This window comes from Carassius auratus, chromosome 5 (genome assembly GCF_003368295.1).
Source record: "Carassius auratus strain Wakin chromosome 5, ASM336829v1, whole genome shotgun sequence".
Taxonomy (NCBI): Eukaryota; Metazoa; Chordata; class Actinopteri; order Cypriniformes; family Cyprinidae; genus Carassius; species Carassius auratus.
This window is the reverse complement of record NC_039247.1, coordinates 9,622,004-9,639,362: the sequence shown is the minus strand read 5'-3', so window position 1 is coordinate 9,639,362 and position 17,359 is coordinate 9,622,004. Positions and strand designations below refer to the sequence as shown.

General features: G+C 34.9%; 1 protein-coding gene across 10 annotated transcripts in view; it reads left to right on the top strand.

Annotated features, from left to right (window-relative positions):
• The window catches only part of LOC113074180 (probable voltage-dependent N-type calcium channel subunit alpha-1B), an 88,530-nt gene that overhangs the window by 9,898 nt on the left and 61,273 nt on the right, over positions 1 to 17,359 (top strand). For all 10 annotated transcript variants that reach the window (XM_026246996.1, XM_026246986.1, XM_026246978.1 and 7 more), the window contains exons 4-6: positions 13,169 to 13,260; positions 13,450 to 13,602; positions 13,729 to 13,916. In XM_026246996.1, the coding sequence (XP_026102781.1) occupies positions 13,169 to 13,260; positions 13,450 to 13,602; positions 13,729 to 13,916 (433 nt within the window). The remainder of the gene's footprint in view (positions 1 to 13,168; positions 13,261 to 13,449; positions 13,603 to 13,728; positions 13,917 to 17,359) is intronic.

Genomic DNA, 17,359 nt, shown 5'->3' with positions numbered 1-17,359 from the left:
GAAGGTTTAGATTAAATGCCAACCAATTAGCAGAGCTCTTTCTCACTCACACACTTTCTCTCTCTCTCTGTGTGTGTCATCTGCACTGCTACTAGCACCTCTAGCAGGTGTCCCTTTGTTATTTTCACAGCTAACTTATCAATTGCTAGAGCATGGGTAGTCTTCTTTTCTCTTGTGGGAATAGCCAAGCATAGGTTTTATGTACTCTAACATAGCTGCCACTGAGACACTTCCCTAAAAGAAATAATTAAGAAGATGTTTTTTTCTGTTTATCAGGATTCATGCAGGTCTATTCTGAACCAGAATAAATGGGTCTTTTTTTAAATGGCTCTTGTTTTGGCTTTTTTAATTTAAAGAGTGACCTATGAATTACATTTTAAATAATTAACTCAGCCTATAAATATTCTTATTAATGTGAGGTTTGAACCCAGAAGATGCAGGTTGCTCCGTCCCTTTTTATTTTAATTATCTACTCTGAAACAACAGCTCGGGCCAATGTGGTCGCCTCGGGGAACAGCTGATTAGTGCAAAAACTTTATAAACCATAATCTCTAGCTTCCACTAACTGGCATACGAATGTTCAGGAGAGAGTGACGTTCCAGCGTTTAATGTAGGACATAGACATCATGTAAGCTCCGGTGAGAAGTGACAAATGTGGAAGCGCAGTTGAGAGAGTAACGATTAGAAGTAAAAATGGGGATTTGTAAAGGACAATGTCGGAGGATTTCTATATAAGCCAAGAGGAGAATGGTTTTCCTTTGTTGTAAACAAAACTTTTTTCTCATGACCTAAGTCATCAAATGGAACAGCATGCATACGACGTTAGCGGAAACTAGAGACTACGGTTTATAGGAATATGGATATTTTTTATGTCCACCATTCACTGCCATTATATTGCTTGAAAGCGCCAGGAAATGTTTTTCATATAACTCTGACTGTACACCTAGGATGGCTTGAGGGTGAGTAAATCATGGGGTAATTTTCACTTTTGGGTGAATGATCCCTTTAATGCTCTGTTTTTTCTTTTTTTAATAATTTTTTAACAATTTTAGCATATAAAATTGTTTCAAAAGGAAATACACTTACCCAGAACAGAAGTGATTTTGTTCATCTATCTCAAGCTGTTGTTGCAGGTGAGGAATATTAGTGTTAATGATGAATCCCCTATAATTTATTATTTGAAGCAAAGCCTTTAATATCACATAGCTGTGATAAGACCTTTTTATTCACAGCAATATTTCACAATCCACCCATAGTGAAGTAAAGTAGGTTAAATAACACCGTGCTCCAGACATACAGCCAGGGAATAATTATTTGAGTAGTATCCTCTGTTTTCTGCTGTCCTCGGCTCACCTCACTGTGTCTGTTTGCTCTTGTGTAACAGTGTGTGTGTGCATGCATGTAAAATGAACCTCCAGACTCAATACTCTACTGCTGCACTTATTCTGATAGCACTCTGAAATCTGGTGGTTTGGGGAGCAGTTGGAGAAATCTTTTAACCCTAAACAGTGAGAAGCGACTCTGTCTCATAAAGAAATGCAAAAGATATCTCAGAGCCTCTCCATTGGGTCAGGCTTTTCAGTCTCTTTGAACAGGCTATAATTTGAAGTGTATTTCATCTCATTCTCTCATGAGTCAGATGCATGGCTCTCTAATAGAGGGACTGTCTGTTTACAGACAGGGATGTAGTAACAGAACTACTGTTTGCATTGGCTAGAGTCATTAGACTCATATGACCTTTGTCTGTGATTCAGTTCATCTTTGTAGCGAAACAAACAAATACACTGATATAAAAGTCAGTAAAGACCTATGAATCTAGCCTCTTCAATTTTAGTTTGGATAGCCTGGCTGTGGAAAAAAAAGAAGCCATTTTAGAGAAAGCAGAATCAGCAATTGACTTTCTTTTGTCTTTTTCCTTTTTATTAGTCATTAAAATTTGTCTTACAAGCACAGATAGCCATCATGAAAATGGCCTTTATTAGGAGTTACAGTTTATTGCCTGCTCAGTAGCCAATCGTATTTCAGTGTAACACCGTGTCCTAGCCAGACACATTGTGACAAGTTTCCAGCACCAAGTCATTTAGGATAGAGCAGCAGTTGTTTCTGTTCTTAGCTGCATTTTTAATTTATGTGAAAAAAAATCAGGCTATTGCAAAATCTATTCAGAATAAACCTGTGGTTCCTTCCCATGTGTTCAGGAGAACAAAATCGTCACTCTCTTTACCTTAAACCTTTGAACAGCAGAGTTTTGTTATGAAATGCTGTGACATTCGGACAGGTGTGTGAGGAAACCCTGCTGGGTGGAGTCCCTCTTCAGTGACAGTGTGTCACCTTTCACCGTGATCCACAGTACCTCTGTTCACTAAACACACCTATGCACACACATCAAGCTGTGTAAATGTTTAAGATGGTGGATGCTGATGATGTGATCCCTGCGGATGCATTATTCAGCATGCCATGCGCGTCCAGTAGCCAGATGTCAGTGTAATTGCAAATCGCCAGGCAAACAAACAAATAAAAATAGCTTTTTGTGTTAACCCTGGTACTTAATTGGGTGGGTGACAAATCTGTTGTTTGTCCCCTGATCGCATCCCATAATGCCCTCAGGATCTCTCCTTTTCTCTGGGGTCCTCTTGCTTGCTTGTCTCTCTTCCTTACATCACTCTCCTCTCTTTTGCCTTCTGGGATACTCCTCCTTTTCCCCTCAGACTCCTCTTTCTTTCATCTTCCCTCATTCATTCACTTTCCCTCTTATCATTCATTTCTCAGAAGTCTCAGTTTCTTCTTTCTCTTGAATCATTCCACAGGCCTGCGTGCTCATACGCGTCAGATCCCGACAGTGGCTGTTAGCAGGAAGTCAGGTTGACGACAGGAAGCGATGATGCTTTAATGTTATTAGCTGGCTGTGTTGAGAGAGAGACTCATTAGTCACTGAATATAAGAGCTGACAGCGAGTGCTGTCTGCATCGATTACCTTATTTTGTTGCTGAAAGTATTCCCTAGACATACATTTCTCTGGTTGACAGAAAGTGTTGGGAGATTTGGTAATTTTTATTTTTTATTTTAAAGGTTTTTGGGGCCTGGTTTAATATTTGTCTTGCAAATAGACATATTTAACAGGGACATAAAGATAACGTGCAGCTAATTATGGAATTGGCTTTCCAAATTAAAATGTATTTTTAAGTATCTAAAAATATAATTAGAATTGGAACAGATTTGAAGAGAGATTTAGCATTACATCACTTGCTGCATGTTTCTATCCAGCAAGAGATTCTTGTTCTGAATTTGTTACTTTTAATATCTTAATAGTGTATTTAAAGCAGGGCTTGAAAACGAAAAGAAAATTCAATCGGTTCACTCCAAGCAGAATCAATATTTTAGAGTTTCTGTTCCTGCGTTCTTCTAAATTATTACCATTCTGAAACTGGTTTGGGTGGAAAAAATACCAGTTAATAATGTTATTTTTTTTAAAAACAATATCATGTGTCTATAATTCGCCTAATAATAATGTAAGGTGCGTCGTTTCTATGTGCAGGCTTTACAGTTCTTACCGTGCGCTAGCTCTTTGGCTTTGTTGGAAGGAGGACACAGACAGGGAGCTCGGCAGATCATAACACTTGATTTATTAAACAAAGAGGTGAACATTAGGAATTAGCCACATCTGATTACACAGTGTGCGTCATCTATTTCTCTCTCTATCTACCTCTCATAACTGCGCACAGACTATTCTCTTCCACGATTCTACTCGCTGGTCTCTGTTCTCGCGATATTACCTTTATATCTTCATTAAAGTGAAAGAAATTAATTTTAACCTTAATTTTCACTCCCTACAATAATGGTAATGTAATAATAATAAAGTACAGTGTTTTATTTACTCAAAAAGAAAAAGAAAAAATAGAGATCTAACGTCAGTCAATAACCCGCTGTGGTTAGTCATCTTTTCTAGATTTTGGCCAAATGTAGGCTACTAAAAAAAATCTATCAACACTTTAAAGACATCAAAGTTTTTTAAGATATTAAAAAATATTTGCTTCATTGTAAAAAATAAATAAATAAAAAGTTGAAGCATTGCATTTTATTAATCCTATTACTTTACGAAATAATGAAGGCTAAAATGCCTGTAGTCTAAAGCAAAATATTTACAAACATTATAAAAACAGCTATTAGTTTCTCTCGAAAACAAAAAAAGTTTAGGCTATAAAAATGTCAATCCAAAAACAAATTACTTTAAGCTGAAGCTGGTGCCTGCATCTCTCATCCGGCATGAATCCAAATGTTTCCATGTTCCCGACGTATCCGGATGCTAAAATATTATTTATTATATAGTGTTTGTACTTTTATCTACATAAAACATCATCCTTCAAATTGGCTTTATCAGCACAGTGAGGTGCGGTCTCTCTGAACGCAACATGTTGTACAACGGAGCAGTCTAACTTTTTATTTGTTTCTTTAAATTATGTTGTGTCAGCGCTATGGTCATACCAAAGCTGGTTGATTATATAGAAGCAAGACATTATTCAAAGCTGTCAGCTTTTGCAAAATAATTAAAACTGTAAAGCTTTTGCAAAATAAAGAAAACTTCTCTCTGCAGTTTCGTTTTCCTTTCCGAAAACTTTGGAACGTGTCACAATGAACCGTAATTTAGCACACTTTTTCTTTCGTTTCATTAATCTGTCAATATGATCTAAGTGAAATATATTTAGTGTATATGCCTATATTCCTTTTTATGTAAGCCTATACGTTTTTCAGTTTTCTCCATTCACAGAAGTGCTGCAGATGTGTGATCTGTTGAATTAATCTCACTTATCCTCAGATAAACTCTAAGGGCGATGCATTGCCATTGAGACTGACCTATGATGAGTTCACAGCTGAGAGGACATTTCACTCGCTGGCTTCAGCGTCACATTTGCATATGCCACACTACTGGAATATGGATTCATTGACAGCAAATTTCAAATATTTAATGGAACGATAAAATAAAGTTATTAACCGGTTAATGGCCATTTCAAATTTTCGATTCTGTTCGGAACTATAAAATTTTATTTTGTTTCTGTTTTCTGGTTGTGTTCCTGTCAAAATTCCGTTCGTTTCCGGTTTTCGTTTTCATTCCTGGAACCGGTTCAGAGCCCTGATTTAAAGTGTATTTTTATTCTCATGTTGAAAGTATTTTTCTGTTGTCCTTCTCAGAATAATCGAGAAACTTTGGTCCACTGCTGAAGGGACCTGCATTTATTTAAAAAAATGACTGATCAGGTCAAATTATGTGGCTTCTCCATAGATCATCCAGTGACTATGAAATAGTGGTATAAATGCTCCATCAGATCTCCCTAATGATAAAATGGCCTGAAGTCATGATTATAGCTGTGTTGAGCTAAGTAGAGCTCAAACAGAAAAGCTGTTATCCATAACAAGAGACACATGATGTGTTGTGTCTGGCACTCCTCACATTATCTCCACATAAAGCATTGATCGGTGGTTATTGTCCAAAGAGCTTGAATGCACTCACATTACACAGAGCTCACAAATGATTGCCTATTAGTCGCTTGTTAGATTCAATTTTTTTATTTTTTATTTTAAGGCCTTCCATTTTGTACTTTTCAGAATAATCTGACCATGGCCTCTAAGTTAAACGAGTTTCTGACTCCAAGCTTTGGTCTGTATTTTTTTTTTTTTGTTGTGAAGATACGGAAACTTTATGGACACAGTTCACAGATTTTTTTCTGAATTATTTTTGCATTCACTATATCTAATATTCATATGGTCTACTAAGCTACAAGAGCACTGAGCTCTTTAATTGATTCTTCTATTTGAAGTGCATGGCCACTGAGGTCCGGTATCCTATTTGCTCTCATAAGTTCTTAATATTTTATTTCCTGGTACTCTAGATGTTGTCCTTCATGGCTGACATTGTGTGGCATGGAGATCTATCTATCTATCTATCTGTCTGTCTGTCTGTCTGTCTGTCTGTCTGTCTGTCTGTCATTCATTCTATAATTCATGGCAATGAAAAGGTTTTAAATTTCAGACAAAAATTTTGCACATTGACTTAAATACTCGTACTATTTCTGATATTCAAATTCAAATAGCAATTTTGGTTCTGTTTGCTACCTCACTTCAAATTCCATTGCTAGCAATGCCATAGTCATGGGTTTGATTTCCAGAGAATTTGTTAAGTGATAAAATGTTTGTCTTGAATACGTTGCAAGTCAAAAAAAGCATTTGCCAATTGCATAATTGTTAATGTCATCCTAAATATGTGCATTTTTGGAATGTTGCTCATCCAATCAGGTTAGATGACTGGAGATAAGTATCATTGTGACAAGTGGGGCGGGGCCGAGGGCCGTGGGAATGGAGCGAGACCGGTTGATTTGGAAAGGAGTGACACCTGCTCCACTCACCGTAAGGATCGAGATTCTCTTTCGTTCCTCTCCCTTTCTCATGCTCTATCCATCATAGTGTTCTTATATGAGCGGTGGAGACCTTTGTCTCTATGGTGATGAGACTGGCTGTCTCCAGTGTGTTTTCTTCTTGCTCAGAGGTTAGAAAAGCCCTCGACTTTCTGCCCCAATGTATCAATTCAGCTTCTGAAACAACACTTATATATTCTAGAGTGTGGCCAGTTAAGAAGATGGCTTCTAGTGAGGTTTAAAGCAGCACCTAGACATTGTGTTCAATTATCAAGTAATAACTACTGGAAAAAAGGACACTCAGATGCCTTTTGGTATAAAAATTTGTTCCAAACAATGATGCCACTCCCAGAAAACCTAAAAAAAGTGCATGTTAGTCCCATGATTAGTTTCTGTTTGTGATGCAACATGGTTTACTTGTGTCTGTCATGCACATTCATTCATGTCTCAGAGATTGGGTGAGGAAAAGGAAAGAACCGGGATGCGGCAGCTGTGTAATTTGTATTCAAATCTGCTCATCTATGAGCCATGCTCGACAATTATGGAGTAAGTGTGCCCCATGCCAGCCCATTATAATACACCCCAAATGCATGAACTGTTTGGCCAACTGTTAAAATGCTAAATACACAGCTAGCATTTCTGTGTATATGCCTGAACTGAGAATGATCATTTAGCTCTGTGCCACCAATACATTTTATGAAGTGAATTTGTCTTATTATATAGTGCATTAATCCAATCTTAGCCTTATTATTTGTTTTCTTTCTATAAACATTTACAACTGTTATTAAATCAATAGCCTAGAATGGCCATAAAACTAGTCTTTATGGCTTTATAGCAATATGACAGAATTTTCTCCTCTGCTGTCCCTCAAATGATTATTATTAGTTTTATTTTTATCAGGAGCACAGGGTGAATAAATGTAACATTGCACAGAAATACTTAATGTTGGTTAATTGGTAATTCAATAAACAAGTGCAAAACTAAAAAAACAAAATCTATTGGAATACTATTCTTATATTAAATACAAAACGAGGGTGTATTTAAACTTGCTAATTATTTCATTTAAATGTAATTCATTGTCATTTTATTGTTATTATTAATCAATATATCATAATATCATAATATTTTATGGTGAATTATTTCCCTACATTTGAAACATATAGCAGAGATGTATGATTTTCATCACTCCTTTACACGGAGCTATTTTGATGGGTCTTGAAGACCTTTAAATGCAAGCTTGAAATTGTTTATTGTATGTCTTTTTGTAAATGACAGAATTTTCATTTTTGTTTGAACTGTCCCTTTAAGGATGCAAAAGAATTCCTCTATAGATTCAGTCAGCAGCACGTAATGAGATCTAATCTAATCTGCTTCAAGGGAATTGATAGCTCGTGTTCACAGCGGGTTCTGGAGGGCCATTACCGAGGGGTTATGGAATCCATTTACAGATGTGCCATATGTTTTTATTATTCTTGTGATATTGAGAGGTCTGTATGCATCTCTGACCACTGAAAATGAGAGGATACCAGAGAGATTTCACATTGTAGAACAGAGAGACATTCAGTGGCATGAACAAATGGTGCTCAGATCAGCGACTGTAGTCAACAAATTTAAAATGTCTTCTTCTATTATTCCAATAATTTTATGGTAAATTTCCATCTTCATAAGGGTTTCTATTGTTTTTCTGCGCCAAGTCTCCCTTAAATTACTTCATTATTTGTGTGGGAAAGCAATGAAACATCCCAGCAACGGACTTTGCACAACAGCTCGATGATATATGTGTTTGTTCTGTACTGCTCTCAAAAATGCCACTCATAAATTCGACTGCATCCAGGAAGTTCAGATGGATGTCTTTGATGTCACCCTTCAGGTGTTTTAGACCTTCTGCTCTTCTGCCTCTAATGATGGCGTTTTCTCTGATGTTGTATTGTTTGGTCCAAGCAAACAAAGAAAAACTGCATCCCGGCTTCTGTTGGCTGGAGTAATAACCTTCCGGTCAAAGATCAGTCTGGAATAATGCATGGCATCTCAGCTGTGCTAAAGACTGGTTTACTTTGACCCCTCATCTTAGCTAATTTGTGTATACATTTTGCCTATTAAAGAAGCTGGAGATGCTGCCTGGAGTGATGCCGGCACAGTCAGCGAAGACAAAAAAAGCCAAGCTGCTGGCCTTAGTTATCTTCCAGTTCTCCTGTTGGTATTAAGGCTGTTGGGAGAATCTTGCCTTCATTGCTTGTTTTTTTTTACAGTTGAGTCTTCCTACACTGGGCCATGAGCTGATCTCTTCAGTTTCATTAAGTAGTAATCTCCCAGCAAGGGTTTGTGTGTTTTATGGCAGCTTGTTGCTAACTTAAGGTGTTTGTAACTTAATATATGTTTTTGTATGTGATCGCTGTATATCGATCACTTAAATGGCAAACATTTCAGGATGATTATGTAGATTTAAAATGCATCTGTCTATTTTTCTGTCAGTCAGTCAGTCAGTCAGTCAAATTGTTCATTCAATTTTGGGGAATTTAATTTACATAATTATTTTATTTTTAAACCTGCTTTCATAATTTTTTTTTATAAAATTTTTGCTTATTGTCAAAGGCTTTTTATGCATATATTTTATATTATCAAAGCCATTTTATCAGAGCTTGAAAAAAAAAAAACGAAAAAGGTGAAAATAGCATGATTTTATTGCAAAAATGTTAAACTGTCATTTCCATCTCAGGATGCTATTAAATGTATAATACACATTCATTTGTGATTAGATGGAAATGACGCTGTGTTTGTAATGTTCAGAATTATACACATTTATACACATTCTGTTTGTCTCTGTCTGTACACTGACCATGGAGATAACTTTAAAATAGTGCTTAGTGTCATCGTTTGTCTCTGTCTGTACACTGACCATGGAGATAACTTTAAAATAGTGCTTAGTGTCATCTAGGTGACATCCTTCGGCCTATAATTAGTGAAATAGCCTCTCAGATCTTCTGAAGACTGAACAGTGCCTATAATGGCAGTGTATAAAACTTTAATGTGTTTTGGATACAGCTCTTATAATGATCTGGCCTCGCTCATGATTGCAGCAACAAGGCCCGAGTGATATTTCTAGAGATTTCTTGCACAAATGGTGCAACGTCAAGCAATTCTTCTCTCAGAGTGACTTAATATACAGAGACATGGAGCAGATAACACAGTCAATATTTTGTATGCTCATATTTTAAGGAGTAACACAAGAGATGTGGGTCACAAATGAATTGTTTATTCATTAAATAATTGTTTAAATCATTTAAATAATTGTTGAAATCATTTAAATAATTATTTAATTGTTGCAATCCTTTAAATAATGATTTTGTTCATTTAAATAATTTTTGTTCATTTTACAGAGTTTTATAAAGCCATGTATTTAAGATGTAAAATTTTGAGAAAATGTCTAATTTAAAAAACACAATATATCAGAATGGAACAAAACATACAGTACCTACTGTTTTATTGAAAAATGGAAGATATGACTGAGCATATTTCTTTTTTACAACTATATATTTACATTTACAGCCATATTCAGATCCCACCTATTTTTTAAATGCCATTGAGAATTTATAAATAGTTATAATTATATTCTAGTTTATAATTATATTTTCTGGATTTGCATTTATATATTTTATATTTATAACTGCATGTATACATATTCAGAATTTGCAATAATGCAGTGATTTACGTTTATGTTTTCAAACTGACAAATATATTTGCAGGATTAATAATTTTTTGGTCTGATTTACATTTATATATTAAGTTTTACAACTATATATTTGGATTTTCAACCATATTCAGATCAGACTCATTGCTAACTGCCGTTTATAATTATAGTATAGATTCTGATTTAAAGGTATATGTTCAGGATTTGCATGTTTATATTCAATGTTTATACAGTGCAGGTATCTTGAGGATTTATGATTATGAAGTATATAGTTGTACATCTACTTTCAAATTTACACCTGTATATTCAGGATTTACAATAATAAAGTATATTAATCTTTTTTAATGTTTCTAATTATATATTCCAATTTGTAACTATCATTCAGATTTGATTAAATGATGGCATTACAAACTTAATGAACAATATGAAATGAGCTTCTGCTTGCATGTGACCTCTGTATGATGGTAGTACAGAGTCTTTTATTCAAGCAGTTGAGCAGGTTCTAATCTCCCAGAGCTGTTGAAGGAAATCATGCAGAGTATCATTTTACAAAGGACTGTGTTTGCCTGAGCATTGGATTTCCCTGGTGGATGTCCAGAGCATTCTCATGTCTCAGTGTTGTCACAGGTTGAGCCATCCTCCCAGGTTCATTTAGTGAGAACACTGAGGAGAATTCATACTGTGCTGTATATAAAAAGCCAGCCTTTTTCATTGCTGTGTTGAATCTGACTTCATGGCTGAGGAACAAGACAGAAGACACTTAAAACTGGAGATGTAATAGCAGAGATGCATCTTTTGATGTTTGATGATCTGATGTATCTTTCAGTCTCACGAGTGTGGGAGTAAACTCTAGTCATTTTATTGGTTAATAGTACGTACTCCACTCTAGTTTACGTAGAGAGTTTATCAGTTGCTTTGTTTATACAATGAAAGGATAAAGTGACCACTGACCTGGGACAAAAAAGCACCATAAAAGTTGTCTATGAAGTTTGTGCAGCATATTCAAAATCTTCAGAAGCTGAAATATACATACATTTAATATATAAAAGTAAAGTTGTTGTTCACTAAAATTACTTTCAAATGTCATTCATTTCATTCTGTCATTTACATTTACATACATTCAAATGCCAAATGCTATTGATTTTTTGCACTTTTCACAAGGGTTATGACGCTACCAAGTTTGAATATAGAGAAACAGATTTCATCTAATTTTTCAGCAAAGTGTTCCTCAGACAAGTAATCCATTCAAAAGTTTGGTGTCAGGAGGATTTTACATGGTCTTTGAGACGGATGCACTGATGGACAGTAAAAATCATTTATATTGTTGCAAATAAAATTTACAAACTTTCTATTCACAAAAGAATCCTGAAAAAAGTATCACAGTTTCTGCAAAAATATGTAGCACTGCCATTTTAACAATGGTAATAATAATAAGAGATATTTCTTGAGCATCAAAACAGCATTTTAGAATGATTTATAAAAGGTTGTGTGACACTGAAGACTGAATTTTACCATTTTTTTTTATCAAATACACGCCACTTGGTGACCATAAGGGACTTATAAACCATAAAAAAAATATTACCAACACCAAACTTTGAACAGTAGTGGAGCTCATTTTCCAATAAACTTGAATTGTCTTTTCATATTTCCTTGCCCTGAGGAGACAACAAATGTAGAACAACCTTAACAGTGCAAATGAGGTTATATACTCTAAGCAGAGTTCTCTTTCTTTAAATCTGAAGCCACTGACTTCAGCATCATCCAGTCATATTTAGTTAACTGTTGCTGTGTCCCCATACCAGCTGCGAATCCAAGCTGTGCTTTGGGCAATAATTTGCTGGCTTGTCCCTCTCAGTGAGGCCAGGCTCTTCTGTATGGTGTTTTAGTAAAAACCACAACAGAGCACCCTTCTGTGGGATAAAAGAGAATGAAAGAGAACTGAGGATAAAGTTAACACTATTAATATATTAATGCAGAGTGTCCACCATGTGAAAGCCTGAGAAAAAGTAGAATGGTCCGAGTTCTCACTAGTCATAAGCGTTGTGTGTATGAGAGAATCAGACAGGAGTACTATGATTGTGTGGCTGCGCACAAGAGATTGGGGAAGATTTTTTCCACAATTCAGCTGCGAGCTGTTCTGAAGATGGTCATGCATGACTGTGAGACATCTGATGAAGTCTAGTTCTCTTGATTATGGCAAATGTTTTATAGTAAATGGTTAGCTATCATTTTTTTATATATATATTTTTATATATATATATTTTTTTTTATAAGAGAGATTTAAAGATATTTATTACACATAAAAAATGCACTACAGTAAAAAAAAATACAACAGTTAAAAAAACAGTAAGATTGTACATTTATTATTACAATTTGAAATAAAATGTTTTCTATTTTAATATATTTTAAGATTTAATCATATTTATTTATTAGATTTGGCAAAGTTGACTTTTCAGCAGCCATTACTTCAGTCTTCATTTCACATAATCATCCAGAAATCATTGTAGCATTTCTTACTGTGATGTTGAAAACAGTGAAACATATTTAGTTTTTTTTTTTATTAAGGATCATATATATTGAAAGAGCACTGTTTATTTGAAAAGAAATCTTTTGTAACATTTTTTATGTCTTTACTGTCACTTTTGGTCAGTATAATGCACCCTGTTGGATAAATTATTTAATTCATTTATTTAATTAAAATATATTATTAATCAGTAGTGTACATGTAACAAATAAAGATGCTTTGAATATATAATATTTATAGTCAAAATGATTTACAATAATTTTGAATGTAATTTGAAAACTTTAAATGTGAATATTAATAAATTAAATATTTTATAGATGATATTTAATGATTTTCTTTGCCTTTGATAATTGTTGTGCAAACAAAGCATTGTCTCAACAGTGTCACACAGTAAAAGTAGCTCTTCAAAAAAAAAAAGAAAAACGTGTTAAAATGTATGGCTGCCTTTATATTGCAAAAAAGGGTTTCCTCACAAGGGAATCATCATATTTGAAAGTCCTTGGTATCAAAACTCTCATAAACTGTATCATTGGTGTGTTTTCTCAACAGGATTCTAACCGTAGTGGGGCCAGACTTTGATTTGCGGACACTCAGGGCAGTAAGAGTCTTGCGGCCACTCAAACTCGTGTCTGGAATTCCAAGTAAGTTATATGATTTTTTTTTTTTTTTTTTTTTACAAACAAACAAATAAGAGGATACGTTTAGAAATTGTTTTTGATAAATTGTTTCCCAGCTTACTAGTATTTGCATTTAGCTGTCTAATTGAATGACTGTTATTACTATTTATAACTAATAGCAGTACATACTGTATCTTCTCTGTATGTGATTAGGTCTCCAGGTGGTTCTGAAGTCCATCATGAAAGCAATGGTTCCTTTGCTTCAGATTGGCCTTCTGCTCTTTTTTGCTATCCTCATGTTTGCCATCATTGGTCTAGACTTCTACATGGGCAAGTTTCACCGCACCTGCTTCAGAAACGATACTGGTATGTGAGATTTAACATGCTAATGGAGCTAAATTGCTAAATTTCAATTTATTGTGTTTATAAGCACTTATACACTGTAAAGATCACTGTGATAATTTACGGCTGACAGTAATTTTGTTCTATAAGGGGAACAGGCAGCTGACTTTCCATGTGGGACGGAACTTCCAGCCCGGATGTGTGAAGGCGACACTGTTTGTAGGCTGTACTGGACCGGTCCAAACTTCGGCATAACAAACTTTGACAACATCCTGTTTGCTGTGCTCACCGTCTTCCAGTGCATCACTATGGAAGGATGGGTCGACATCCTTTACAATGTGAGTGCAATACTAATAGCTTATTGCCTATTTACAGTTAAACAAATTAAAAACAAAAATGACTCTCGTTATAAATGTAAAGTTTATTTCATATCAGTTTGTTCTGCAGTGCTTGTAATTTGGTTCTTTTTCTTAATTTTAACAACAAATATGAAATAAACATAGCTATATTGAGGTATATATCGTTACTGTGAAATAAAATGTCTCATAGCGTGAAATAAGATTTTGGTCATAACACCCCAAACTACATTTATGACTAGTATGCTTTTTGAAGAGATGATTAGCGATGGATAATCAATCTGAAATTGATTATACCACAATAAAGTGGTTGCTCATTCAAATAATTGCACAGCAGATCTGAGAAAAGGTTATATAGATGAAAATGTGTGTTGAAAATGTTTTTTGTTTGTTTGTTTTTTGTCAGTTAAAATCTGCTTTTAAATGCTTCCAGTGAGTCAAGGATGTAACTGTCACCTTTATTCTTGTATAAAACGACACTTTGGAGAGCTGGATGTGACAAATGTTTCGAAACAAACTTTTGACCTGTCTGAGTAAGTTGTAGAAAGTTGAACCTTTTTGTTTTTATCTCTAGATAAAACAAATAAAAAGCAGATTTACACAGTCGTTCTTAAGATTGGGGTCAGTACGTAAAGACTCATGGTGTTACAAATAAATGCTGGTCTTTAGAAATTTCTGTTCATCGAAGAATCTGGATTAAAAAGTATCACAGTTTCCACAAAAATAGTAGAAAAAAAAATCATAGTTTTCTACAATCATAAATGTTCCATCAGCACCAAACCGGCAAATTAGATAAATTTCTGAAGGATCTTGTGATGCTAAAAATTCAGCTTTGCAATCACATGGAAAAAAAATTACAATTAAAATGTTAAAATAGAAATGTTTATTTTTAATTGTTACAATATTACTGTATTTTTTATATAAAATAAATCTAGTTTTGGTGAGTAAAAGATAATTCTTTCAAAAATCCTACCAATCCCAAACTTTTGAATGGCAGTGTATCTCATAACAATATTAGCAAGTGTAGCATTATAGCATTTGTTTTATTAGTGTAAGTATATCATATTTCAGTGTTTAATCAAAGGATGGCTCCATCTGTGGTGTTGTTTCTTTTGTAAACAGTGTTTAGAGTTGGTGCTGTCAGTTAAGCAGTGAATTATGCTTACTTCATTTCAGTGATCTATAGGGGGCTCTGGTTCATCTTCCTTACACCAGCATGAATAATCTCTATGTCTGGCTTTTTAATTACCTAGTATCTTCCCTTTCTCTCCAAAGGCCAAAAATATCATGATTAATCACAGTGCCATATGAAGCTATTAGTGTTGAATTTAGCCCTGTGGATCTGGAGGATATATAGAATTTGTGAGTGGACTGCTATCCATCATGAAGAGAGAGAATGTGAGTGTGTGTCTGACAGAAAGGTAATATCAATAGGAGATCAATGTGTTTGAAAGGCTAATGTAGCACATATTTGATTGAGATGTTGAGAAAGAGAAGAAGCAGCTGTGGCGGCGCGTCTCATTTTCATGCCATTATTTTAAAATCCTGTTTCAATAGCCTCTTGCTGTCTTGCTGATGGTTCTGGAAACTCATAAACTCATGAAATCTACACACTCTGACAGGAATCTATATGTGTTATCATTTATTAGACCTCTGGATAGTGGCACGAGACTCTAAAATCTAATGTTTCTAATCTAATATATATATTTATTCATCCTTTTAAAAAGTACTTTTCCAAAAGCTGCTTTGTATGCTCAGTGTGCATTTAGCTGTGTCCTCAGATGGTATGGACAGTATATATATCTGTTTAATTGAATGATAAAGCAGACATCTGGTCTTTGAAGTGGTAAGCAGGATTTGGAGTGACAGGGATGAGATAGACGGATAGAGGCTAATGGTCCTGTGGTTAGCTAAGGGCTGCTGCAACATGATACTGCACTAAGCTAATGGAGGAGGCTGGTCTACTGGGGCTATGTGTTGCCTTTTGATGGTTTAGTAAAGTAAGAGGGAATGTGCTATATATTTTTTTTTGGGGGGGTGGGGGGGGGTTGCACATATTGGAAGTGGAATGTCAAGCTTGAAGTATGACAAAAAGCATACATTGGCATTGTTTGAAGAACAGACTGAAATTTAAAGGGATATTTCAGACAGTTCCTTTATTTTCTTTAGCATTAAAAAGAGGAAAGACTGTCAAACAGGTTCGGGAACAATATGAAGGTGAGTAAATGATGACAATTATCATTTTTGTCTGAACCGTTTTATCCAGTCAAAAACTGTTGAACTGTTCTTGCCATGTTTCCGAAAAGGATGCAGTCGGAAAAGAGTGAACTGATACAAGCCTAAAATTAGTGAGGCGTGAGCACAAATATATGCTGCTCTGCTGTAAATAGAGAGAAAGCATAGTATTCCAGTCTGACTGTGCAGAAGCCTGACTGTGCTTGTCGGATGAATTGATGACTAGATGAGGTGGATGTGAGTCTCTAAGGAGTGCTCTGATGGCATACTCACCATATATCTCATCTCCCTGTTCACATCTTCACAAGGGACATTCCCTGACAGCTCTTTAACCTCAGTGAGCAGAGAGAGAGAGAGAGAGAGAGAGATGTACAGAAAGAAAATGAAAGAGAATATAAGAATACCTTTGATTTGCTCCTAATGCAAAAATCACATCAATTTATATTTGTGTAACATCAAATCATTAAACAGTTATTGCTTGGTAATCAGGTATTGCATAAATAGCTTCTGGGTTCTCTCCAGAGATCAATATGCTTCCCCTTGGTTCCTAATAGAGGTCTGATAGGCTCTAATCAGCGCACAGCTCATTTGCAAGAGTAGCCAGAGAAATGTTGTAATGTCTCTGCAATATTCTACTCGGACGTCAAGTTATTTTTGGTGAATGTGCAATACATTTTTCAGAGCTCTCTGATTATTTCATAACCACTTATGTTAATTTCACACCCTACTGTTTTAGACTAGGGACCAGATTCATGAAATATTTTTAAGAATAAAATTTGCTGCTTAGTTTCTGACTGTAAAATAAACAAATAAAAGATGGAAAATATATGAGCTTCTTCGTATTTAAAAACAGTTTAATAAATGGATTAATATATGGTTAAATGTATTATACAAGACAGCTTAATGAGCGGGCTAATATGAATCATTATACGTTTTGTAATTAAATTCATTTTGTTTTATTTTAATTGCATTTTGCATGCCTTTATTGCACTTTATTACAGACTAATATTTTATCTAACAACTTTTTACTTTTTTTTTCATATGTTTGTGAATCTGGTTTCAAGTTTGAATTCAAGCACAGTAATGTTGTTCTGGTTTAACCCAACACTCTTTGACTTTGTGTGACATTGTATTATTTATGTCCGATTGTGTTGTATGAGTATCTCTGAACCACTCTAAACAGTATCTAC